We start from the raw sequence: 26294 nt of genomic DNA, 5'->3' as shown, positions 1-26294 counted from the left end.
GAAAATATATCCAGCTCATTGACCATCAGTGGCTCTAGTAAATGTCCTTATCACACATCTCCTAAAATATTCCTCAAAATAGTACTTTAAAGTTGCCCACATTAACTGAAAGGAAAACACAGAGCACACTTGTGTAATTCCGCTCTTGCTTTTGAAGTCCTTAATACAGGCATCACAACAGATGTCCCTGGGGCAACTAACTGTCTCCAGATTGCTACTAATTTTCTCTCACTGTCCACAACACTGCAGTAAGCCACCAAGGGGGCTGGGGTTCAACCAGCGGGGATGATAAATATGAAGAAGGTACCAATGAGCCCGGTATAATTATTTTTTACTCAAGAACCTGTGATGTTTAGACCTTCATAATAGGCTTCATCGTATAGTTTGAAGTTTCACTTTCATACTCAGCCTTATATATAATCATTGGTCATTAAAAGTACTTTTTTTTTAAGATATTTTGAAATTGCAACATATCCCCTTATTGTGCAAATACTCTGTAATCCATAATTATTTGAGCTTTTCTTCATTGCATTACTTATCTTAGAGCTGTATCGTAGATGAAAGCCTTCCACTCCGAGATAACTCTGCCTGGTAGCTCTGCTCGGCACGGGACCGTGTTTCGGATTTCAACGATCCTTTTTCAAGGACTTAAATAATGTTGCAGTCCATATTCAAATATGATGTGGTGGCATGATAGCATCTCATTTCATAGGAGATTAATTTATGCATTTATTAGTGCTTGTTTTGCTTGATTCAAAGGCAATGGGTAGATAGCACTGCTCCTACAGTAGTTAGATTACTGTGCATTTACACTTGTATATGTTTCTCAATACTTACATTTACATACTAAAGTGCCATTGCGTGCAGTGTAAAATGTACAGGTTTTTGGCTGCTGATACACTTTACTAGTCATCAGAGAAATCTTTTTTAATCAGCTGATTTGTTCTGTAATAAACAATTTTTTAAGACATACTTCTGCTAAAGGGTGGCATCTAATACTATTCGATAGTGACATTTATTGAACAGATTATCTGGCCAGTAATCAAAATTTAAAAAAAAAATTTAATTTAGATAGTTTATTTATGCTTGATGGTCACCATTACATGAAAAGGTGGATTTGCATCTGTACAAGCATCAAAGGAAATAAGCAGAATGTGGAATTACTTTGCTTTCACTTCCTAACAAAAACAATAGACATAGGGTAGGCATGTACAGCATAAAAATTTTTGATTTGGTTCATTTTTTCATTTCTAGAGGTTTTTTGGGGGGGGGGGGTTTGCTCTTTTTTGGTTCATTTAATGTTTGTTTTGGGTTTTTTTTCTTCACTTTGTTTCCTGAAGCAAAAAAAAAACCAAGAAAAAAGCCAAACCAGATCTCGCATGGCCCTCTAACCACTCTCCTTCCCTGTAAAATTTAACCCAGGGCCTCAGCCTACCCCAGCTCTCTAACCCCCACTCCTGCCGCTGAAAACAAATGGAATCCAGGACCCGGGCCCAGATCCAGCTAACAGTCTCCTTGCAACCCTACCCTCCCTTTCAGTACAGATATGCTGGGGAGAGCCCCTGCATACAGGCCCAGCACAACCGGGTGTGCAAACTGTACAATTGCACAGGGCAACGCACCCAGTGGGGCAGCATCAGGAGCAGGGAGAGGCTTGTGCTGCCGCTGGTGGACCCGATCCCACCGGCGACAGAAGAAGAGGAGGCCTGTGATGCCACCGGTGAACCATATCCCACTGCCGGCAGAAGGAGGTCCATGGTGCCACTATTGGACCTGATCCCACCGGCGACAGAAGAAGAGGAGACCCGTGGTGCCACCGGTGGACCCAAACCTACCGGCGGCAGAAGAAGGAAGTCTGCGGTGCTGCCGGTGGATCTGATCCCACCAGTGACAGAAGCAGGAGGCCACAGTAGAGGAAACCCGTTTGGCAGCTCCTCCTTCGGTGCTGGCCCTGTGGTGTTCAATACTTGCAGTGCTAGAACTTCCTGTATTTTTGCGAGATGAGAATACAGGAAGGGCTAGCAACAGTAGTGTTGAATTACCTCGGGGCCAACACAGGAAGAGGAGCTGCAGAACGGCTGCTCACCACACAGGAGAAGGCTGGAATGACCCATGTACCCTGACTTCCTGGTCTGCACGTGTGTGTGCGTGAATGGGAGGCTGCCTGGAATGAATGGGTGTGTGTGTGTATATGTATGTAAATGGGAGGCTGCTTAGGATGGGGGTGTATGTGTGAATGGGAGTCTGCCTGAAATGGGTGTGTGTGTGTGTATGTGTATGAATGGGAGGCTGCCTGGAATGAGTTAGTATGTGAATGGGAGACTGCCTTTGATGAGTGGGTGTGTATGTGTGTGTGAACGGGAAGCTGCCTGAGATGAGTGTGTGTGTGAATGGGAGCTTGCCTGTATTGCATATGTGTGTGTGAGTGTATGAATGGGAGCCTGCCTGGGAAGGATGTGTGTGTGAAAGGGAGCCCGCCTGGGTGAATATGTATTTGTGTGTACATGCATGCATAAGAGCCTTCTTGGGATTATCAGGGTGTGTGTTTGTGAGAATGAGAGCCTGCCTGGGATTTGGGTGCATGTAAATGGGAGCCTGTCTGGGGTGTGTGGATGTTAACGGGAGCTCATCTGGGGTGTGTATGTGAGAGAGAGAGAGAGAGAGAAAGACAAAGAGAGAGAGAGAATGGGAGCTGTTTGGGTTGTGTGTGTGTGTGTGTCTGTGTCTGTGTGTCTGTGAGAGAGAGAATGGGATGCAGGCGGATCCCAACCGGCCAGAAGATGAAATGAAGATAAGGGCCTGGGGCTTGCTGGTAGATCCCAACCAAAGAAGAGCTGGAGATGGCCGGGGGTTTGTCTGAGAGGGAGAGAGAGAGAGAGAGTGTGTGTGTGTGTGTGTGTGTGTTCCCACTACTCCACAACAATCCCAGGGTTACTGGAAATCAAATGTTCCCAGGTATGGAGAGTGAGAATTTTTAAAATCCTTTTTAGTTTTATTTTTCAGGTGTTATTTGCTGTGTCTGCTGTTTTGAAATATATATATTTTTAAATTTTTTATTTTCAAAAATTTTCCAAATTAGCACAAGAGAAAATCTTGTACAGAAATGTTAGTGCAAAACAGGTAATATAAATAAAGGTATTGCAGTAATAGAGCTTCCAAATAAACATGCACTAAAAATGAAGGGAAAATGGGAAGACTTTGAAATATGAGCGAATTATCAATCAGGAAAATATTTTAAGAGAAAAACACAGGAAAGCTGAGCAAGGATCATAACAGCCATACCCTTATACCAAACCAGCCTCTAGGTGCCTTATACCAAACCAGCCTCTAGGTGCACATATCTAAAAACGCTCTGAGTTGTGAAGGCTCAAAAAAGATGTAATTTACATTTTGATACCTAACATAACATTTGCATGGATATCGAAGAGTAAATTGTGCCCCTCTTTGAAGTACATCCGAATGCATGGAAAAAAAAATTTTCTACGAGTTTGGGTAAATAGAGACTGTCTATTACAGAAAAAGAGGCTGAAGATATTATTCCGATCCATAAGAAAAGAGAAAGAGACCAAAATTGCTCTTCTAACGATCTCAGTTTCTTGGGACATTTCAAGGATCCATGAGACATCCAGCGAAGATATTTGCATAGGCACATCGACACCACTCTCAGAAGTTTGGGATAAATAATAGACCTTCATTATCACTGGCATTGCTGTATCTGGCATCTTTAACACCTGGGAAGCATGTGTTTTGAAAAGATCCAACGGGGGAATCAGGTTTATCACTGGAAAGTTCAATATTCTTAAGTTATGGGATCTCAGTGTATTTTCTATATTTTCCAGTTTTGTATTATTTACCAACTCAGATTGAACCAGGTTTTGTTGTATTTTTTCAGTAGTAGATAGACGTGACTCAATGGCATCTACTTTAATATTAAAGGAGGAAATCAAATTAGCATTTGCCATTACTTGATTCTTTGTATCAAGAGTAACTTGGAATAGTGTAGTAATTGAAGAGTAAAGATTTTAAAGCAGTCCATATTCCGTCAAGTGTTATTACAGGAGGACACTGCAAAAAAGTTCCAAAATCCAGAGCATCTAAATAGGCACCACCTGCACCCAAAGTTGTACCTAAGCCAGTCTCCATACCTCTCATAGGTGGAAAAATATCATCCATGGGACCTGCCACTCTGAGGAAACCTTGACCCATGCTGCCTTCACGCCTCCCGGGCAAAGTGCTGTCGGCAGCTTGTATCACCTGGGCCCCCATTGATACTTCTCGCTGTTGTTCTGCTCCCGTATCTCCTTGACATATTTCAGAGGAGATTGCCGCAGAGACCAGATTACCAGCATGATCATGGTAGGATGGAGAAGGCGTGTTCAGAGCGCTGGAGTTCAGTGAGATGCCGGAGGTCAAAGGGGATGGTATTCGCTCCCCCACTGGCCCCGCTGCGACCAATACTGTCGATGTTGCTGTCGGAGTAGCTGTAAGAAAGCCCTCAATACAAGGTTGAGATGTTTCCAGAGAGGGAGTGCTTGATATAATCCCTCTCAATCTAGCCTTTCTCTTAGTATGAGGCATTTCAAATTGAGGAAAACAAGGAAAAAAGGCAAATGAGTTGAGAGCCCTCTAACAGCATTCCTCACTTGGCGGCTATCTTGGGGTCCTCTCTGTTTTGAAATATTTTACTGGTATTTGGGATATTTAAAAAAACTTGTAAATTAATTTTTAATTATTTGAAATTTTATTCATCAGCTTTATTTTGAATAATAATATTATTATATTTTTAGTATTATGATTATGTATTTATTTTATTTCTTGATTTTATTGTTTGATGTTTGAGGAATGGTGATGGTTCTGTTTTTTCATTGTTGCACTAGTGTATACTGTCTGGCTTCTTGCGGCTTCCAGTTCAGTTTTTGTCTGTGCATTTGTATTTCTACTTTGTGATTTATTGTGTTTCAATATATTTATTGGTATTATTATTAAACAAAGGTAATGACATACAAAATGTACACAGCCATAAAAAGGAAATATTAAATGTTGTACATTCACATTCACTGTGCCAATAAAAGTAAATGAGAAGCGAGAAACATCACCTTTGTAAGAATTATAGAAGAGAAATGAAAGAAGAGGGGATGAAGAAAGAGAGTTAGAAAGGAAGAGGAACAGAAGAAAAGGCTGCATAACCCCAGTGAAGAGTCAAATGAGAAAAAGGCTCAATCAGGAAAGAGAGAGAAAAGTAAGGAGAAGGAGAGCCGAGAGAGGTAGGAAAGATAAGAAGAGAAGAGAGAAAAAAGATGAAAGTCACAAACAGGCCTATCCTGTAAAGTGCGGCCGCGTTTACCCTGCTCCTAAGCCGCTTTTAACTCACGTTCCGGCCGCGTTAGCCCTTCCTGCGATCCCGAATCCCCTTTAACCTACTCCTACCGCGTCCTAAATTCCCTGGGTAACCCCTTCCGCCCGCGGCATGTATATTGCATGCAAACGAGCGAATTAGCTCGATATTGCATGCAAACGAGCCAATTAGCTATTCCCCTAGCATCCCGTAACCCGCGCCCCGACTAACGCTACCTTTCCCTGCCGTTTTGTCGCGCGTTTAACCTGCAAACTTACCGCCTACCCTGACCCAGGCGGTAGAGGCATGGGTAAGGGTAGGTGGCAAGCTTTCCCCCAGCCCCCGCTCACCTGCCCCGGCCGCGATCATGGGTGCCGGTCTCCGTGGCAGCCCCAGTCCTCTCCCCTCCTCCCGAAGCCAAAAAAAAAAAAAGCTTTTTTTTTTTTTTTTGGCTTCGGGAGGAGGGGAGAGGACTGGGGCTGCCACGGAGACCGCTTTCCCCCGTGCAAGTAAGTTGTTTCGCCACTTGTCTCTTCTCCCCCCCTCCCGGAGCAGGGCGCGAAAAGCTGCCTTGCTCCGGGAGGGGGGGGGGGGAGAGATGACAGCGGCGAATCCAAAAAATAAGCGAAAAAAACTTAAAAGCTAAAAGTAAGTTGCTTCGCCACTGTCATCTCTTCTCCCTCCCTCCCGGAGCAGGGCGCGAAAAGCAGCCTTGCTCCGGGAGGGGGGGGGGGGAGAGATGACAGCGGTGAATCCAAAAAATAAGCGAAAAAAACTTAAAAGCTAAAAGTAAGTTGCTTCGCCACTGTCATCTCTTCTCCCCCCCTCCTGGAGCAGGGCGCGAAAAGCAGCCTTGCTCCGGGAGGGGGGGGGAGAGATGACAGCGGCGAATCCAAAAAATAAGCGAAAAAAACTTAAAAGCTAAAAGTAAGTTGCTTCGCCACTGTCATCTCTTCTCCCCCCCTCCCGGAGCAGGGCGCGAAAAGCAGCCTTGCTCCGGGAGGGGGGGAGAGAGATGACAGCGGTGAAGCTTTCCCCCAGCCCGGACGCCGGTAAAAAACTTACTTTTTTGCAGCCAGCCATGAGCAGGAACACGATCTGGCCTGCCTTAGCTCCTCCCGACAAGATGGCCGCCTGCACGGGGAAAGCGTGCAATTGGCCGCTGAAGACATGACGTCACGACATCACGTCTTGAGCGGCCAATTGCACGCTTTCCCCGTGCAGGCGGCCATCTTGTCGGGAGGAGCTAAGGCAGGCCAGATCGTGTTCCTGCTCATGGCTGGCTGCAAAAAAGTAAGTTTTTTGCCGGCGTCCGGGCTGGGGGAAAGCTTCACCGTTGCTAGTGTCCCCCCTCCTCCCAGAGCAAGGCGGCTTTTCCGCCCTGCTCCGAGAGGAGGGGGGACACTGACAAGTCGTTTCGCCGTTGTTTCTGCGCTGTCGCCGCCGTTGCTTCCTGTTATCTGTCATTTCAAATGACATTTGAAATGACAGATACCAGCGTGGTGTGAAGCCTTAGGCCCGCGCACCCAGGATCCTGTATAGGCGCTCTATCCAGTATCCTGGGTTGCGCGGGCCTAAGGCTTTTCGGACACGGCTTACATTTACATATAATTAGGCTTCAGGATCGAGCGGTAGGTGAGCTGCACTGTGCGGGCGGTAACCGCGGGTGCCGTAGGCACTAACGCAGCTCTTCCTACCGCTCGGTACTGGATAGGCCTGAAAGGTAGGCTAATCCTTAATCACAGCTACAAATTTACCAGAGTTCGCCAGAATTACACTATGTATTAAAAAATGGTTGCACTATTCTGTATTTGGTGAGGGTCTGTTTTTGTTCTGAATCTGTGACTGAGGTGAAGCATTTTCCTAATAGGAAGTGTATTAGTGTATTCAGGCTTTCAGAGGATCAAGCCTGCACCCAACACATTTCACAATAGGCCTAATACCATGTGGGTTTCAAATGTCTTTTTTGCAGAGATTTCTAGTTGGCATCACAGCAGTGCATGTAAATATATTGTGATATTTTTACCTCAGAATACTGTACTTTGATATTTTTCATGTAAAATACAAATGCATAACTCTTAACTATCAGATCGATACTCTAAGGCCGCGGTAGAAACAGTGCGGCAGTGCCAGGCGCACCCTCGTTCCCCGCAAGCATAGTTCTCTTCACCTACCGCTCGATACTCTCTTCTAATTGCATGCAAATGCATGCCGCGGCTGCGAAGCGTTAGGCAAGCGTTAGGCCCGTGCAACCCATTTTACTGTATAGAGCGCCTATACAGTATCCTGGGTGCGCGGGCCTAATGCTTCACAGCCACGCTGGTATCTGTCATTTCAAATGACATTTGAAATGACAGGTACCAGGAAGTGGACAGTTATGTTCTCCGATGCTCGGCAAACTTTCCCCCAGCCCCCCCCCCCCCCCGCTCACCTGCCCTGGCCGCGTCCGGTCTCCGGTGCAGCCCCAGTCCTGTCCCCTCCTCCCGAAGCAAAAAAAACAAACCGAAAAAGTAGCAAGAGAGCGAGGGGAGAGACGGGCAATCCTAGGCTCGGGCCTGCTAATCCCTTCTCCTCTCCTCCCGAAGCAGGGCGCGAAAAGCAGCCTTGCTCCGGGAGGAGGGGGGGGCAGTTTAAAGCGACGAAGCGACTTACTTTTGCAGCCCCCCCCTCCGGACATCGGCGACGACTGCGGCTCCAGCCTCCAGCTGTCAGACAGACGCATCGCACGTGGGAAAGCGGCCCCTATGCTTGCAATTGGCTGCTCAAGACGTGACGTCACGACGTTTGGCGTCACGTCTTGAGCAGCCAATTGCACGCATAGGGGCCGCTTTCCCACGTGCAATGCGTCTGTCTGACAGCTGGAGGCAGGAGCCGCGGCGCAAGGAGAGAAGACGCAACTTACTCCAGCCAGCCCCCCCTTCGGCAGCCCCTCTTCGGCAGCCCCCCTACGGCGGAGACGGCAGTGTAAAGCGAGACGGACCTTCAGCGGAGACGGCACTGTAAAGCGAGACAGACCGCGGCGCAAGGAGAGGAGGAGAGAGAAGACGCAACTTACTCCAGCCAGCCCTCCTCCGGACAGCGGCTCCTCTGCCTCCCAGCTGCCGGCGAAGATAGACGCCCGAACGGGTAGACCCCTCTTGCAATTTGACCTCAAGGCGTGACGTCACGACGTTTGGCGTCACGGCATGCGACGTCACGCCTTGAGGTCAAATTGCACGAGGGGCCTACCCATTCAGGCGTCTATTTTCGCCGCAGCTGGGAGGCAGAGGAGCCGCTGTCCGGAGGAGGGCTGGCTGGAGTAAGTTGCGTCTTCTCTCTCCTCCTCTCCTTGCGCTGCGGTCTGTCTTGCTTTACAGTGCCGTCTCCGCCGAAGGTCCGCCGTGGTCCTTCTCGCTTTACGCTGCCGTCTCCGCCGAAGGGGGGCTGCCGAAGTGGGGCCGCATTGGATTTTTTTTTTTCACTTTTTTTTTGCTTCGGGAGGAGGGAGAGGACTGGGGCTACCCCGGAGACCGGCACCCATGGACGTGACCAGGGCAGGTGAGCGGGGGCTGGGGGAAAGTTTGCCGCTTACCCTTACTCCTGCCTCTAACGCAGGGGTAGGGGTAGGCGGTAAACTAACAGGTTAAACGTGCGGCAAATCGGCAGGGAAAAAAGCGATAGTCGGAGCGCGCATCACAGTATCGGAGGGGAATAGCTAATTCCTTCATTATACAGCTAATTCGTTCATTTACATATCATATACATGCTGCGTGCGGAAAGGGTTATGCGTCTGTTTTAAGAAGTGCTAAGGACGCGTGAAACTGGAGACTGTATCGCTGGATCGCCTTACGCGTCCGAATTGTGCGCTCTCAGCACGTTACAGACGGGAAATCTTCAACCGCACGTTACAGTATCGACCTGTGTGTGTGTGGAATGGGGTGATGGGGTGGGGGGGGGGGGGGCACGTTGTGCAAGACTATAAGGTTGTACCAGCCATGGGTTCGGTGGGGGGGGGGGAGTGTCAGTTTTTAAAGTTTGTATAGCTGAAGGGAGCTGGGTTTTTTTTAGGTGGGCCTGGGACAGAGAATGAATGAATGGCAGGGGCTGGGAGTGCGGCACAGTAATTGTTTGCACAGTGTAGCATAAAGCCTAGCACCAGCCCTGCCCGCATACCCCTTTCCCATGTAAAAGAATGTTAAGGACTGGAGCAAAGCCCACTCATTCTGGCCCTGGTAAGTGTCTCTTTAAAAGTGGTGGTAGCTGCATGGAGCACAGTGTTGATGTAACATCACTTTGAGGCCTATTTCCGATGCAGCCAACGACATTATGGATTCAGTTGCATTTATGCATTCTTTTTTAACAAATGGACATCCCTAACATAGGGTAGGGATGTGAATAGAAGGATGAAATTATGATGAATCTTTCCTCTCTCTGTCTCCTTTCTTCCAATGATAGGAAATGAAATCAGAGCAATATTATTTTCCTACATCATTTCTGGTTCTCTATTAAAACTTCCATTGAATTTCTGGATTTCAGCTATGTTCAGACAATTAAATTTGTCTTTAGGCTGCAGAGAGAGGCTGAATCAGGTCCATTTTGTTATTACCTTGCAGATACAGATTGGCATATTCAGATTATATTATGGATTTGGAATACATACAGAAAATTTGGTGAATTTGCCCAGTTATCACAGTAGTGCCAATTACCAAAGCTTCAACTTTAGCCACTAACCATTCATGCTTTTTTTTCATAAACATTCATAATTAAATCACCTTCCTGGGGGAGGAGAGGAAAGACCTGAGTGGCTGGAGGAACTCGGAAGTGACGCTTCCTGGGAGCTTCGAGAAAGAGAGAGAGATCTTGCCGGCCTTCAAGAGAGAGAGAGAGGCCTGGTTCCAGAGTCAGCCCCCCATTGACGTCATCCGCAGGTGCCCGGAACACCGTAAAAGTCAGGGCCTTGCGGCACTCAGGTCAGGGAGGAGAGGAAAGACCTGAGTAGTTGGAGGAACTTGGAAGTGCCGCTGCCTGGGAGCTTCGAGAGAGATCTTGCCAGCCTTCGAGAGAGAAAGAGGCCTGGTCCCAGAGTTGGCCCCCTATTGACATCATCAGCAGGTGCCCAGAACACCTTAAAAGTCAGGGCCCTGTGGCGCTCAAAACACCTTAAAAGTCAGGGCCCTGTGGCGCTCAGGTCGGGGAGGAGAGGAAAAACCTGAGTGGCTGGAGGAACTCGGAAGTGCTGCTGCCTGGGAGCTTTGAGAGAGATCTTACCAGCCTTCGAGAGAGAGAGAGAGAGAGGCCTGGTCCTGGAGTCTGCCCCCTATTGACGTCATCAGCAGGTGCCTGGAACACCTTAAACGTCAGGGCCCTGTGGTGCCCAGCCACCAGCGAGCAGCCAAAGCCACGCCCCTGGGTGCGAAATGGGAAAGAAGAGAAAATCAAAGACATGGACCTCCTCTCTGGGTCCCTCCTCGTCAGTAAGGCAAGGACCATTGGACGCTCACATTGTTCATGTGGGTGAATCGTTTATAAGGGACTGTATGGGGGAATTCCCCCTCCAGGGTATCTTTAAGTCCCAGGTCCACTCAACCACCCCTCTAACCTGCCATAGTGCAACTAGCTAGTGAGTCTAATCTAGCTAGTTCTGCTATGAGCTCCCCAGCTGTAACATCTCAAAACCCTTTGAGAGATGGGAGTGCTGGGGTCAGTGATAATCATCTGAGACAAATTTCTTTAGGAACACAGTGAATAGAAAGTACTTCTGTATTAGTACCTTATGCTTCAAGTTTGAGGATCAAGATAATAGGTTTACAAATGTAGAAAACTCTGTTTCTATGTTAAACTCGCAATTTATTTCATTGCAGGTTACTTGTACATCCTTTATTAAAGATAATCTTATTCTCCACATTCAGATAGAGGTTCTGGAAAATGAAATGAGATTGTTTAATTTACGTTTTCTGAATTTTCCTATTTCTAATCTACTTTCGCCAAACAAATTATTTAAGAAGTACGTTTGTGAAGTATTATCTTTTGAAGTAGATAAAATTCCTGTTATATCCAAAATGTATTATCTTCCAAATAAGAGAACGATCCTTGCTCAGGAAGGGGATATGGATGACTTGGAGAGTCCTGGTGTTTCCATCTTTTTAGAGGACTCCATAGATAATATCCCAACTAGAGCTACTTTGTTGGTTTCCTTTTCATTGAAGCAGGATAAAGATTTTTTTTTAAAAAATATTTTCAATGTAAAGAATTGGTATTTTGTGGACACAAGATTCAGATCTTTCCAGATGTATCCAGAGCAACCCAAGCTCGAAGGAAACATTTTCTTTTATTTAAACAAAGAGCTCTAGATTTAGGGACTAGTACTAGTTTTTTTCTTAAATTTCCATCAGAATAATAAATTAGTCTTTTTGTATCCTTTGCAGTTGGATCGCTTCCTAAGAGATAAGTCTTAGTGTTAAGGTATTAACTTTAAATATGGATGGTAAGGGGTAGATTGATTGTAATAATGCTACTGACACACATATAGTTCTGTCTTTCCTCCATTCCCCCTAGATGTGGGCTAAATAAGATAAATGTATAGATTTAATATCTGAATTATTTATATGTTTTCTCTATATTCCAGAATTATTTCATTTGTAATAAATGTTATAACTCAATAAACAATAAATTAAAAAATTAAAACATCACCTTCCTGAAAACCTCAACTCATGATCGTAATGAGTTTGGGTTAGCAAAAGAGACCAGGAAGTATTGTCTCTCTCATTTTGCAGGCTGTGTTAGAAAATTTTCTCAGCCACTTTAAAGCGATATGATGCACCAACTTTTGCTTTGATTAATGGCTCCAACCCTGCAATTAAAAATGATCTTCAGTATTTGCAACAATGTGATCAGTTTGACTATTGCCCTCATAATGTCTTTCAACCCGCCATTCCTAATCACATGTCTAAAATGTGTTTGTTTGTTTGTTTGTTTACTTATTTATTTATAGTATATGACTGCTGCTGCACCTATGCAAGGGGCCTATATTCCCCAATACACTCCTGTGCCTCCAACAGCTGTTCCTGTTGAAGTAAGTTGACTTTTATGCTTACTGAATATTCTACACTAAAAGTTGTAAAGACAGACTCCATAACATTGATAAAGCATCCCCATGTTCTAACCTGTCACCCTCTCCTTTTTAAAAAGTATTTTGTAAATGTATTTGGCATTTATATAGTGTTCTACAACAAGGTGCTTTATAACAAATTGCATATAGACACAAGTTCCTGCCACAAAGCAATTGAAATCTATGTGAATCTTGAGACAATGGATGATAAAGGGTCTTATTTTTTAAATTTTTTTCACCAGTGAAAAAAAAGAATGCACCACATTTATCAATGAAAACATCCTTTTTAAAATTTTAAAACTCACCTTTGTGCAAAAATTCCAAATATAATTCATAATACAAAGAGAACATTTCTCCAGAGGTACGGAAAAGGATATTTAGACAAACCCCACAGCACACTCCAAATAACAGCATGGCCGAGTGCCCAAATAATGCACACTCTGCCCCCCTTGAGCTTCAGAACTGTTATCCCAGTTTTTCTGTCATCCCTCCTTTTCAATGAGGAAAGCGTTGGTGCACATTTTTGCATACGATCAAACCTTTCATAAATGAGCCTCAGAGCAGCATGCCCGGTGTCTCAAGAAGCAACTCGATTTGCAGACCAGTAATCTAACCACTAGACCGCGCCCGATCTTATCCCTAAAACAGGCAGGTGGGTGGTGGGGAGAGTGGACAGCTCACAGACATCATTTTTAATGGTTTAAAATTGTTTCATATTTACAACCAGTACTGGGATTCCCCATTCTTGCTGGTGATTTGTTTACAAATGCATAGAGGGCAAATCACCTGAAGAAGCTTGAGTTCTGACTATTTAAAAAAAAAAAAAAATCACTATTCTTCTGACACTTTTGTAAGTTAAGTTCTATCAAGGACAGGGAGCTGAAGCTAGTATTAGAAATGAGAAATAAAGTCCTGAAATAATGAAAAAAAGGACAAGCTCTTGGTCTTTATTCCTGGGCCCACTTTGCCTGATCTTTTGAAAGGCAAAGGTATATATTGAGGGGGTGCTATACAGAGAGGCATGGAAAGAATAAAAACAAAGAGGTCATTTGAAGAACTATAATTCTAAGCAAGCACATGCTCTCTTCCATTTCACAGGTTTTTTTCCTTTTCTTTTTATATGATCAGTTGTTTTTCATATTTCAACCATGAGTGAGGGGATGGAAAAATAAAATAAAATAAAAAATGTTACCCAAATTCACAAGAATAGAAAATTAAAAAGAGGTTTAATAAGCCATGCTTTTGTGATATAGGTTCAGGTAAAAAATATTGCACAATATGGAATATTGAGAGAGCACAATGTTTTGCTCTCTGCATATCCTGATACTTGACATTAGAGATGTGAATCGTGTGCCAGATTGTCTTAACGATCAGATTCGGCTGGGGGGGGGGGGGGAATCTGATCATTAAGATATTTGAATTGGAATCGTTTCCGATTCCAATTCACATCGCTAATTTTTTTTTTAGGGAGGCCCACGCCGCTAAAAATAAAAACCCACCCGACCCTTTAAATCGACACCCCCCCTCCCGACCCCCCCAAAACCTTTTAAAATTACCTGATGGTCCAGGGGGGCCTTGGGGGGCCTTGGGGAGAGATCCAGGGGGGCATCGGGGAGAGGAGAGATCCAGGGGGGCCTCGGGGATAGATTTCCCATTCCCAGGCATCAGCTGTTCTAAAAAAAAAAAAAAAGGGCGCCGATGCCCCTTTGTCCTTACCATGTGACAGGGTATCCATGCCATTGGCCGGCCCCTGTCACATGGTAGGAGCACTGGATGGCGCCGGCCATCAGCCCCTATTATAGAGTATAGTATAATAGGGGCTGCCTGTTAGTATAGTATAATAGGGGCTGCCTGTTCCCTCCGCCCTCCCCCCACCTTCCCCTCCCTTCCCCTACCTAACCCACCCACCCGGCCCTATCTAAACCCCCCCCCTTACCTTTGTTGGCAGATTTACGTCTGCTAAAAGCAGACGTAAATCTGCACGCGCCAGCGGGCTGCTGGCGCGCCATCACCCAACCCGGGGGCTGGTCCGGAGGCCTCGACCCCCGGGCCGGTGCCACGCCCCTGGGCCCACCCCCGAAACACCGCGTCACACCCCTGAAATGCCGCGTCGTTTCGGGAACGCCCCCTCCCCGCCCCTTTTACGAAGCCCTGGGACTTACACACGTCCCGGGGCTCTGCGCACGCCGTCGGCCTATGCAAAATAGGCGCGCCGCCGCGCGAGGGCCCTGCACGCGTAAATGCGGCCGGATTTACGCACGCAGGGCATTTAAAATCCGCCCCCATACGCGCATGTACGCACATATGATATAAAATGGTTGCGCCTTGGGCGCAAGCAGGCATAGACGCGTACCTGTACACCCGCACGGCTATTTGAAAGTTGCCATCCCCGCGTTCTAACTAGTGGGGAATGTTCTTTCATTCTGAGTAGCTAAGTGCAGTCTTCTTCAAGACAGTTTCATCAAGCAATCTGACAAACCTGGGACAAATTCTGAACATTCCTCAAATTGGTTTCATGAATCTGTTTGAATCTTTTTTAGGAACTTTACAGCTCTCCGTTTTTAAGCAAAACTGATAAGACAGGCAAGAAAAGCAATCAATCAATCAATCAAATAAATAATAAATGCAAAGCAGATTTAACAGCTTTCTCTCAAAGTTTCCTCATATGCACTAGGTGGTGGTAATCTGTCAGGTTTCCCTAGCAAAGCTGGAGGAAATTAAAAAATATCAGATGAGCTCAAAATAGGCTGAAATCCTGACCTTGAAGTATTTACACATCTTTCATTCTGAGTCTGAGAAAATTTGGGTTGAGTAGAGACTTTTTCATTTGCTTTTTGAGTTGGTTTACACTTTATATCACTTTTCCAGTAGCATTACAGAATTATCAATAACATCATCAAGAAGTTCATTCTCATTCAACAGTTATTTACTGTCAGTCAGATAGCTACCAGTCCTCAGTTAATGGGGAAGAGGAAGCAAAAGGCATCAGAGCAACTTATCTAGAAAGCACCTTTATAAATTCACCCTAAGCCATGGTTAAAATCATCCCTTTACTTCTAACTCATAGATATTATCACTGCAGTTTGGCAAGTAGCAATAAACATCATTAAAAACAAAACAATCCACGTGTACCATGGGGAGGACAATTTCTTAAAAACTATTTCCCCGGTTGAGCACTGATTTACCCTGGCAAAACAACTTCCTGAAACGGATTTAGGATTTTGCTGCTTCCAGGCACTTTTGGTGCCCTCACCCCACCTCCTGTAAAGTATTGGGTTTGTGGCATATTGTGGACTCTTGGTTGAAGTGGCGATGACTCCTCCCATGGGGAGGGGCCCCATGGGGAACCACAATGATTGGCTAGACTCTAGTAAGCAGACACTGAGGGGCGGATTTTAAAACGAGCGTGAATAGCCTACTTTTGTTTGCGCTCCAGGCGCAAACAAAAGTACGCTGGATTTTAGTAGGTACGCGCGGAGCCGCGCGTATCCGCTAAAATCCTGGATCGGCGCGCGCAAGGCTATCGATTTCATATAGCCGGCGCGTGCCGAGCCGCGCAGCCTACCCCAGTTCCCTCCGAGGCCGCTCCGAGGGAACTTTCCTTTGCCCTCCCCTCACCTTCCCCTCCCTTCCCCTACCTAACCCACCCACCCGGCCCTGTCTAAAACCCCCACTTACCTTTGTCGGGGGATTTACGCCTCCCAGAGGGAGGCGTAAATCCCCACGCACGAGCGGGCCTCCTGCGCGCCGGGCCGCGACCTGGGGGCGGGTACGGAGGGCGCGGCCACGCCCCCGGACCGCCCCGGGCCGTAGCCACGCCCCCGTACCCGCCCCCAAAACGCTGCCGACACGCCCCCGAAACGCCGCGACGACCGGGCCCGTCCCCCGACGCGCCCCCGACACGCCCCCCCTCGGAGAACCCCGGGACTTACGCGAGTCCCGGGGCTCTGCGCGCGCCGGGAGGCCTATGTAAAATAGGCTTCCCGGCGCGCAGGGCCCTGCTCGCGTAAATCCACCCGGTTTTGGGCGGATTTACGCGAGCAGGGCTCTGAAAATCCGCCCCTGAGGAAAGAAAGCTTTATTATACTGCTGTAGATGGATAGAATCTTGCCCAAGGAACAGGCAGTACTGCAGTCCAGCGATATCACAGAAGCTCAGACAGTCTCTGTAGTAGATGGTGTCACCCAGATGTAGCAAAGGTCCAGTAGAGTTCCACAGCGAGGGATGGGTCGTGAACCTGAAGGGTGGAATGAGGAGAGCTGGAGCGTAGCGATACAGAGAGAAACAGTGCTGATAACTTCCTTAGGTACTTGAATGAAGATAAGGACCTGTGGTCCTCAGTGCAGGATACCCAGAGCCGGATAGGCCCTCAAGGAGCCTATGAGCACCGAGAGTTTCCTGAAAGAAGCAGACAGGACCCCCGAGGGATGGGTGTCCTTGAGGTTAGGCAGCTTAGCCCCGGAGGGCGAGTAGAAGCAAGAGGCCCCTGAGGAGCGGGTAGAGAGCTTCCGAAAGAACAAGATACCCCAGAGGGTAGTGAGGAATCCAAGCGAGCAGCTTAGAAGCGGTCAGAGAAGCAAAACCGAAGTCTTTGCTAACTCGTTGTATCGGAGTTGAGCAGAGGTTTAAATACCCGGAGGTACTGACATCATGCGGTGCCTAGTGCCCTAGGAGACCTTCAGGAAGAAGCATGGCGGACGGGGACACCCATGCTGGCTCGGAGACGCCAAGGGTTTTGGCAAACAGCAGCGGAGGCAGCCATCCTTCCAAGGCAGGAGGAAAAGGGTAGAAGAGAGGTGAGGCAGAGCGGTTGCAGCCGTCTGCGACCGACGGATGCAACATAAAGGTTCTGAATGAGATGGAGCAGAGAAAGAAGGCAGAAAATCCTAGGCCAGCTTGCTGCCCCTAAATGCTTGGCACCGTACGCAAGGGCATCATGGGCACCGATTGACAAATCCAGGGCTGCCTGAAATCCACCCCATACTTAACCTGGCTTAAGGCTTATGCAGGGTTCAACAGCACGTGTACTTTTCACTTCATTAGGAGGAGAGTGATCCCCGGGGAGCAAGTTTAGGTTGTGCGAGGTAAATAAGGCACACAGCATTTTACAATGAAAAAGTCTCTGCAGAAAAAGCAGGCACACATGTCTGCGGCTACATTTTTACACTTGGTGGTTTTCAAAGGGAACGTATTGTGTGTTTTGTAACTTTAAAAAGCGGTGCAAAGTCTCTGTGTAAAAAGAACCCGCGGACTCTACTGTGATGTGGGCAGTTTGAAAATTACCAGCTGATATATTTGGCTTAGAAACAATTCTATTCCATGCACAAAGCTAAGGACTCGGCTGAGGAATCATTCCAATTGGGATTTTTTTTGTTTCTTAGCCACTTAAAAAATCTCATTTGCCATGGTTCTAATGAATAATAAAAAAAAAAAACCACATGCATATTACCCTAAATCCATCTGCTTACAGAACAGAAGCTGTTCCATTAATTCTAACAAACTCTAAGGAAACAAATATTTTCTCATGCTTGCTTAGATGGGTCATAAAGAAATACAAACCTGATTTTCTGTATATCGTTAATTTTATTTATTTATTTATTTTTGCTTCTCCAAATTCATTATTGGATCCTGAGAAAGAGATGACCATTAGTTTTTGGGTACTTGCCAGGTTCTTATGGCCTGGATTGGCCACTGTTGGAAACAGGATGCTGGGCTTGATGGACCCTTGGTCTGACCCAGTATGGCATGTTCTTATGTTCTTATATAGCCAGCCTTTCAGTCACAATCTAACAATGCAGCTGTTCTTTCCAAAGAATTCTGATTGCTTGAAGATGCTCCCCAAAATGTTTTTTACTAGTACTTTATCCATAGGGTTTGCAGTAGGACATGCCTTATCAGCTGTCAAAGCATGTTCAAACTATGTATCTAAGATCTTCACCATCAAAAGAAAACTTTAATCCTTTCCTCAACAAAACATGGAATACTCTCTTCAGCTCCCTCCAAGGGTCTTATCACACAACATTTTCGCTCCAGTTTTATTCAAGAGAGCCTCATTTTGGCTGAAAAGCAAAACATTTTCTGTAAATAGATCAGTTGCTTAGTAAGTGTGCTAGTATGCAATTTTATTACAACTGATCCTTTCTTAAGATCTTCTATACAGTGGGAGCTCTTTTTCAACTTTGTTTCCATCAATTCAATTCTCAAATTAATGTTTTATTTTCCTAAGATTTGAATGGTTTATACTGCACTCTTAAATGCGCAGATATATTTTTTAAAAATCTGTTTATCTAAATTAGCTGAATATAGTTATCTGGCTACCTTAGATGATATATTTAGCAACACAGTTATGCTGCTGAATATCACCAGAAAAATCACTACTTAGCAAGATAAGTATTACCCGGCTAAGTTTAGATCTGCTAAACTTGAGCAGGTCTGACTTAGCTAGATAAGTTAACCAGCTAAGTTCAATATCACTACTTAGCCAGATAAGTTATCTGACCAGGTAGCATTGCTCCATTATACCCATTGCCTGCCCCCAAGTTACCCAACTAAAAACTGGTTATGTAACTTAGGCCTGGATTTATCAAAATGCAGTAAGTACCGCATGCGATAGCAAAAGGGGTGTGTTTTATGCTAATAACCTGTGCGAAGAGCTAAGTTAGTGCAAATTGTGATACCATTTTCAGATTCTGCAATAAGTGTCAGACCTGTTGTATTTCCTTCATTCAACCACCAGGGGACCATTGTTAATGGTCCTAGACACACAGAGGGAGGGGGAGGGGGGAGGGAGAGACTGGCCATAATGTCATGGCCCATAGGTAGGTATTTGTATCCCTATGGTAGGCCTACCTAGTAACTCAAGGTGGGGTTTAGGTAAGAGTGTAGGGGGTTAGGGGCCACTTTGACATTCTACGTGACTCCTATGAACAGAACAGTGGTCTCTTGTGAAGATTTGCTGGCCTTCAGAGTGAGGAAACTCACTGCAAGATGAGATTTGGGCAAGGTTCTCTCAACCTAGCTTGAGGGACTCTCTACCTGGGTAACATCAAGCTAGGTTGAGAGAACCTTGCCCAAATCTCATCTTGGAGTGAGTTTCCTCACTCCGAAGGCCAGCAAATCTTCACAAGAGACCACTGTTCTGTTTGTAGGAGTCATGTAGAATGTCAAAGTGGCCCCTAACCCCCTACACTCTTATCTAAACCCCACCTCGAGTTACTAGGTGCGCCTACTATAGGGATACAAATACCTACCTTTGGGCCATGACATTATGGCCAGTCTCACTCTGTCTCTCTCTCTCTCTCTCTCTCTCAACCCATCAATTCACCTGAAATAGGAGATATGGCAATGAAACCTTACTTCACACAGCCTAACACAATCCAAAGAGGTGTAGTTAAAATCAGCGTTACATCTGTGCAATAGCTCTTCACAGACAGGCTAATCCGGCCCTAACTCCTCCTATTTTCTGAATTTGCATCGCACCATATCACATTTTGATAAATGACCCCCTTAATCGGCTAAGTGGCTGCATCTGAATATATAGTGGCCGTTACTTGGCCAGTTAAGTCCTACTTAACTGGCTAAGTGCCGTTTCAATCTCGGCCTGATGATTTCCTTTTATTTCAGGCAAAACTAAGATAAAACTGAGAACGTCCTGGAGATGTCTCCTTCAGAAGCTGTGTCTGTAGCTGCACTCCTCAAACTAGCCCAGTCCAGAGAGTTTTTTCCTCCCTGTACCAGTACATAGTCAGTATTTTAAGAGCCCAAATTTTGTAATGCCTCACAATGTTCAGGAATCTGCCAACTTTTCCTGAGAAAAGGAACAGATACATCCTTAAGTCTCAGAGCAAGTTCTGGTAACATACCAGTCCATCAGCTGCTGCCCATAACTGTTGCACAAAGCTCTCTTCTTTTGCTGCTAGTGATACCCCTAGTGATACCCCTAATCTAGTTGAGGACAGATCCACAGCCACCTCCTTTTACTGTGAGACATCCCTGCCCTCTCTAATACAATTTGGAATTGCTTCTCCTGCAACCTTTCTCCTCACAAGGTTTATAGCCTCAGTTTACTGCACTCTGCTCCTGAAAGTGATGTCAGTAGTCTCACTCTAAGGTTCCTTGCTTTGTAAGCAGCTGCATGGGCCAGAAAGCATAAATTCAAATTACCAGCAGCTTCTCAGTCCCCAGCTTTACTCATGGCTTGGGAATAGAAACCACTTATATTCTTGGTCTCACTTCTGATCTCAGCTCTGTCACAGTCACTGTTCTCGATCTGTGTCCAAAGCTGTATTTCAGACTCTAGTACCCAACCAGTTCATTGTTTCCTCAGATAAAATACTCAGATACTACAGGTCAAACATTACATTTGTGATAAGATCACCAGTTGTATCCCCATTCATGAGTTAATACTTCAAGGTATTTTGGGGTGAGGGAGTCCCCTGGGTGTTCTTGATCTGAAGTTTTATGAGGAGAAATGTTGTTTGGGGCTTCAGTACTGCTGGATGCCCACTGGATGGCATTGAACATAGTGTTGAACTGTGGATTGTATTATGGTTATTGTGATGTTTTAATCTTCCCACATTGCTAAAACAAGCATCAGTGAAACCACTACTCAAAAAAACCACCGCAGATCCCTCAGTATTGTCCAACTACAGACCAATTTCCTCACTGTCTCTACTAGCATAGGTCATTTAAATTATCGTAGTAATCCAGCTTGCTGAATATATGGAAGAAAATGCCATTATAGATCAATTCCAGTTTGAATGTCACATAGCATACAAACTCATAGTAAAAACTTTTTAAAATATATCCGAAGCAAAAAGCCTGTGAATGAATGGGTTGGACCGTTAGATGATCGAGGGGTTAAAGGGGCACTTAGGGAAGATAAGGCCATTGTGGAAAGATTAAATAAATTATTTGCTTTGGTGTTTACTGAAGAGGATGTTGGGGAGATACACATTCCGGAGATGGTTTTCAAGGATGATGATTCAGATGATCTTAACCAAATCACAGTGAACCTGGTAGACATAGTCCAGATTGACAAACTGAGAGTAGTAAATCACCTGGACCGGATGGTATACACCCCAGGGTTCAAAAAGAACTAAAAAATGAAATTTCAGTCCTATTTCAATTAATTTGTAACCTATCATTAAAATCATCCATTGTACCTGAATATTGAAAAATGGCCAATGTAACCCTGATATTTAAAAAAGGCTCCAGTGGTGATCCAGAAAACTATAGACTGGTGAGCCTGACTTCAGAACAGGAAAAAATAGTGGAAACGGTTATAAAAAATAAAATCACAAAACATTTAGATAGACATGGTTTAATGGGACACAGCCAGCATGGATTTACCCAAGGGAAGTCTTGCCTCGCAAATCTCCCATATTTTTTTGAAGGGATGAATAAACGTGGACAAAGGTGAAGCGGTAGATGTGGTGTATTTCGATTTTCAATAGGTGTTCAACAAAGTCCCACATGAGAGGCTAGGGGATGATTTCCTTTTGTAAATTGCAAGCTGGTTAAAAGACAGGAAACAGAGAATAGGCTTAAATGATGCTTTGGACATCCTAATCTCCTTATTGCATCAGGTACAAGTCTAGCGCGTCCAAAATGCACATCTAACCGCTCATTAACCTGTGCACTAGGCTGGGCGCACCTTGTTGCATTGGCCCCTTGGTGTGATTAGTCCCAGTCATGGGAAAGAACTGAATCATTAACAGTTAACTTTTTATTTGTTTTACCTTTTATCTCAGGGTGTTGTTGCTGATACCTCTCCCCAGACAGTAGCACCTTCATCACAGGAAGCCAGTGGGCAACAGCAACAGCTAGCAGTGGAAACGACCAGTGAACATGCACCTGCATATTCCTACCAACAGTCAAAGTAAGTAGAATATGCTTACTCTCAGGAGCCTATTAACCTAGTGAAACAGAACTTGCTTTACATAGGACACACACAAACACCATTTCTGATTTTAGTGTTTTATATTTTGATTAACACAAATTTTGGATTTTTTTTTTTTTAGAAAGACATGGTAGGTGCACTTGGATGGGACTCATTTTCACAGTTTATTTTCTGGGTGGTATGCAAAGTGTTAATTTTCCATCTACAGGCCAGATGTACTAACAGGCTTTTTTTCTATTTTTGTCTAGGGGAAAAATGCTTAGTACATCTGGCCCTGGGTGAGACAGTTTGTAAAGAGTAATCTACTTTCTCCAGGTCAGATGATTTTTATAGGAACCTGGCCTGTAGAACAAACATGGTTCTTTTTAACAATAAAATTGCTGATTTTAGTTAGCTTTTATTGTTAATATGCCAAATTTACTGTGTCATTTATGTAAGTATGATTAATATGCATCCATATCTTAAAAGAAAGTGAGTACGCTATCATACTGGAATAAATTATTGCATTGCTGGTCAATATTATGAGCTTACAATATTTAATTCTTTATTTTTATTTTGGGAAGCCTGGAATTAGTGGTGCAGTTTTATTGCTATTTTCAAAATATTTTGAAACATCCAAGAGGTATGTAACAAGAAGTATCTTTTGAGAAAAAAAAGAATGAGCATCTTACAGAATGATGCATTAATGCTACAAAGTGCAACACAAAAGGACCAATTTATACCTGGTGTTTTAGTCTTCAAGAGGTGAATACCAAGGAGGTGAATGTAAGCAAAATGTTGACTTCCCATATATATCAACTATCATAAAAAGGGATAGTCTGCTGCTATTCAGTGTGTTTTGAAATGTTCAAATATTATCCGGAAGGGTCTAAATAAAGATACACAGATTTGAAACAAGCAAGATTTGGAATCTGTCTATCCTTTCTATTTTCAAGATCCTCTCTACCTCTGCTCCCTTCCCCAAATGGTTATTCACCCCCTAAAAATGTGGCTTTAGTTTGCTTCCTTGCTGCCTCTTGCCCAAAGATATGTACTCCAACTCAAACAAAGAGTAAGTCCACTTATCCTCCCTTTTGCCAAGGGTAGCCCCTGTTTCCTAAGAGAAAAAAAAATGTACTTTTTCTTTTCTTTTTCTCATATGGAAATCATGGGAGGTTTATTTTCTTTCACTGGACCCAATTCCTAGAACAGTATTGGGAAATACTTGAAAAATGTGTCCTATTTGGAACCTTCTGTCCTGATTCCCTATGACATTCCATTAGAAAAGTAAGATGTCAATTATCCTTGGGTTGCCCCAGTAATAAGTGGCCTAATGTCTGGAAATAATGTTTGTCAGTGTCTCCCCATTCACTTAACTTGTGAATCCCGACCTGTACAGTCCTTTATGTAATCGCTTTACAAAAATTTCTGAACCGTTATCTATACATTTATTGAATATATTGACCCCTTTGAGCTTTTTGTGGATTTATTGCTGTCTGACTACAGCCTTTTCTTAGACCTGAGTTACTTACAATTTATGGGCTCCCTCGTGATCCAGTATCTGGGGACTGTTGATTTGTTGATGTAAAGTATTGGCTTGATGCTGACAATCTGAACATTTCTGATTGCTTATATACAATAAAAACAATTCTTGGAACATTATGGACATTGTAGAGTATTTGATGTCCCTCCTCTACTTATCATGGTCCAGTGGGGGTGTCCCGGCGCGATCTCCTGCTCTCGGGCCATGGCTGCGTTAATAGAAATGGTGCCGGTGGCCCTTTGCCCTTACCATATGACAGGGCAAAGGTAGCGCTGGCGCCATTTTGGTTCCTGTCACCCGACGTCACGAGTGCAGGAGATCGCTCCCGGACCCCCGCTGGACCCCCAGGGACTTTTGGCCAGCTTGGGGGGGCCTCCTGACCCCCACAAGACTTGCCAAAAGTCCAGCGGGGGTCCGGGAGCGACCTCCTGCACTCGGGCCGTATTGCCAATATTCAAAATGGCGCCAGCGCTACTTTTGCCCTCACTATGTCATACTGCCAGGGCCGGCATGACCATTAGGCAGAACTAGGCAGCCGCCTAGGGCAGCATCAGTGGGCGAGGTACCGGCTGAGTATGAGAGGGCACCATTTTCAAAAACGTGAAAGAAGCGACAGCAGTCGGGGTGGGGGAGAGAGAGAGTGAGCACTGTAAGAGGATGACCATAACTCTATATATCTACCACTGTCAGAGTGCACATTTAACTCAGGGTGGGTTTGGGGGGAGGGGGGCAGTGCTTTGTTCATTTGCCTATGGCACTTGCACCTGCCCTGCATCCTGTTCTGCTCCAGTTTTCAACTGCAATTTTTATTTGCCACCCTGCCAGAAGAGCTACTTACCTCAGTCTTCTTTCTGGATCAACTCTCAGAGAGTATGAAATTAAGCATGTCCTGCAGCCTCACAAAATATTAGGAGCATTTATAAAAGACTGAAACACACCAAGACTATGCCCACATCTCAGCATACCAGCTGAAGACTACTGGAAATAGTCCATAAAAAAAAAAAACTTCACTACAAAATGCCAAAGCAAACAGCTGGCAGGCAGAGACCAGATGTCTTCAGCTGCTGTGTCCAGGGTGTGGGTGTGGTCACTTGTGTGGCTTTGGAGTTTTGTATCTCAGCGCTAATAGCAGCTGTGAGTTTTGTCTTTGACCAATAATTAAATCAATCTGTTTGAAAATTTAATGTATAAATGTAAGCTATGATTAAACCCAGCTTAGAAAAACAAAACTAAATTGTAATATTGAACTGGTATATGCTTCCTGTATTTGGGATTAGTAAAAGTACACTCAGTAATAATAATTTTGATTTAGCTTTAAAACATGATGTGCTTCTTTGGTATTAGAAAGAACATGTCAGAGACTTGTATATTATTTTTACTTTATTTACTTCGTAGATGTCCTGTAAATATGAAATGAGAGGGAACTGCTTTCTCTAAGAAGAACAGTTGTGAGCTAATAGCCAGTGTCCTAAGTGGTTCTGCAGTTCAAAAACACAATAACGTGCAAAATATCGACAAATAATGCAAGCAATTACGTTTGCAAGAAACTGCATGTGTTATTTAGCATTTTCCATGCCAATGTGTACTGAAATATAAAATCTATGCAAAACAAAGTAATAAGGGTGAAGAACCATGCAAATCAGCTCAGTACCTATGCTTGCAAAGTTAAATTTAGTGCATTAAAAAGTGCAACATTTAATGAGGAACCATTTCCAAGGAGGTATAGTTATATTTTTTGTGATAAAGTCTGCATGAAAATGCACACTTTAATGCAAGAAAATCACAGCAAAACTCATTTGCATATTATGTAATTGGCCCATTATCACAAGAATAAATTGTTCACAATTTCAGGCCATTCCTGTACAGTATATCAGCTCCTTAGGCAGAAGTCCTAGGCTGGATAAGTGGGTGCTTGTAACTAGGGCAACCATGACACATCTGGCTCTACTGCTTGGCTCTACTGCTTGGATTGGAAATCAATTAGCCACAGCCTTTATTCGATACCTAACAAACGGGCCGATACAGTAAGGTGCGGTAGAAAGAGGTGCGTTAGGGCCGGGCGCACCCGCGTTTGCCGCACGCACAGTTCGGATCACCTACTGCTCGATACTCTATTTAAATGGCATGCAAATGCAAGCCGCATCCATGAAGCACAATCCATTTTACTGTATAGGCACTATACAGTGCCTATACAGTATCCTGGGTGCGCTGGTACCTGTCATTTCAAATGTCATTTCAAATGACATTTGAAATGACAGGTACCAGGAAGTGGATCCCAACTTTAACCAAAAGAAAACCTAAAATCCCCTCCTCCCGAAGCAAGGCAGGCGAAAAGCGACTCAACATGTAAAGTATTGTGAATAAGTGTAACCAAAGTAAACTTACTTTTTCTTTCTTTCAGCCCTCTCTGCCCTCCTCCAGAGGCGCGCACCGCGGCTCCCCTGCCTCC

The 26294-nt window shown here is 44.8% G+C and overlaps 1 protein-coding gene across 1 annotated transcript in view; it reads left to right on the top strand.

Moving 5' to 3' along the window:
• Positions 1–22306, top strand: part of RBMS3 (RNA binding motif single stranded interacting protein 3) — a 1783971-nt gene extending 1761665 nt beyond the window's left edge. Inside the window, exons 12-13 of the mRNA XM_029589419.1 lie at positions 12306–12386; positions 22175–22306. Coding sequence (XP_029445279.1) covers positions 12306–12386; positions 22175–22306 — 213 coding nt within the window. The remainder of the gene's footprint in view (positions 1–12305; positions 12387–22174) is intronic.
• The last annotated feature ends 3988 nt before the right edge of the window (positions 22307–26294 follow it).

This window comes from Rhinatrema bivittatum, chromosome 2 (genome assembly GCF_901001135.1).
Source record: "Rhinatrema bivittatum chromosome 2, aRhiBiv1.1, whole genome shotgun sequence".
NCBI lineage: Eukaryota > Metazoa > Chordata > Amphibia > Gymnophiona > Rhinatrematidae > Rhinatrema > Rhinatrema bivittatum.
This window is presented reverse-complemented; position numbering and strand designations above follow the sequence as displayed.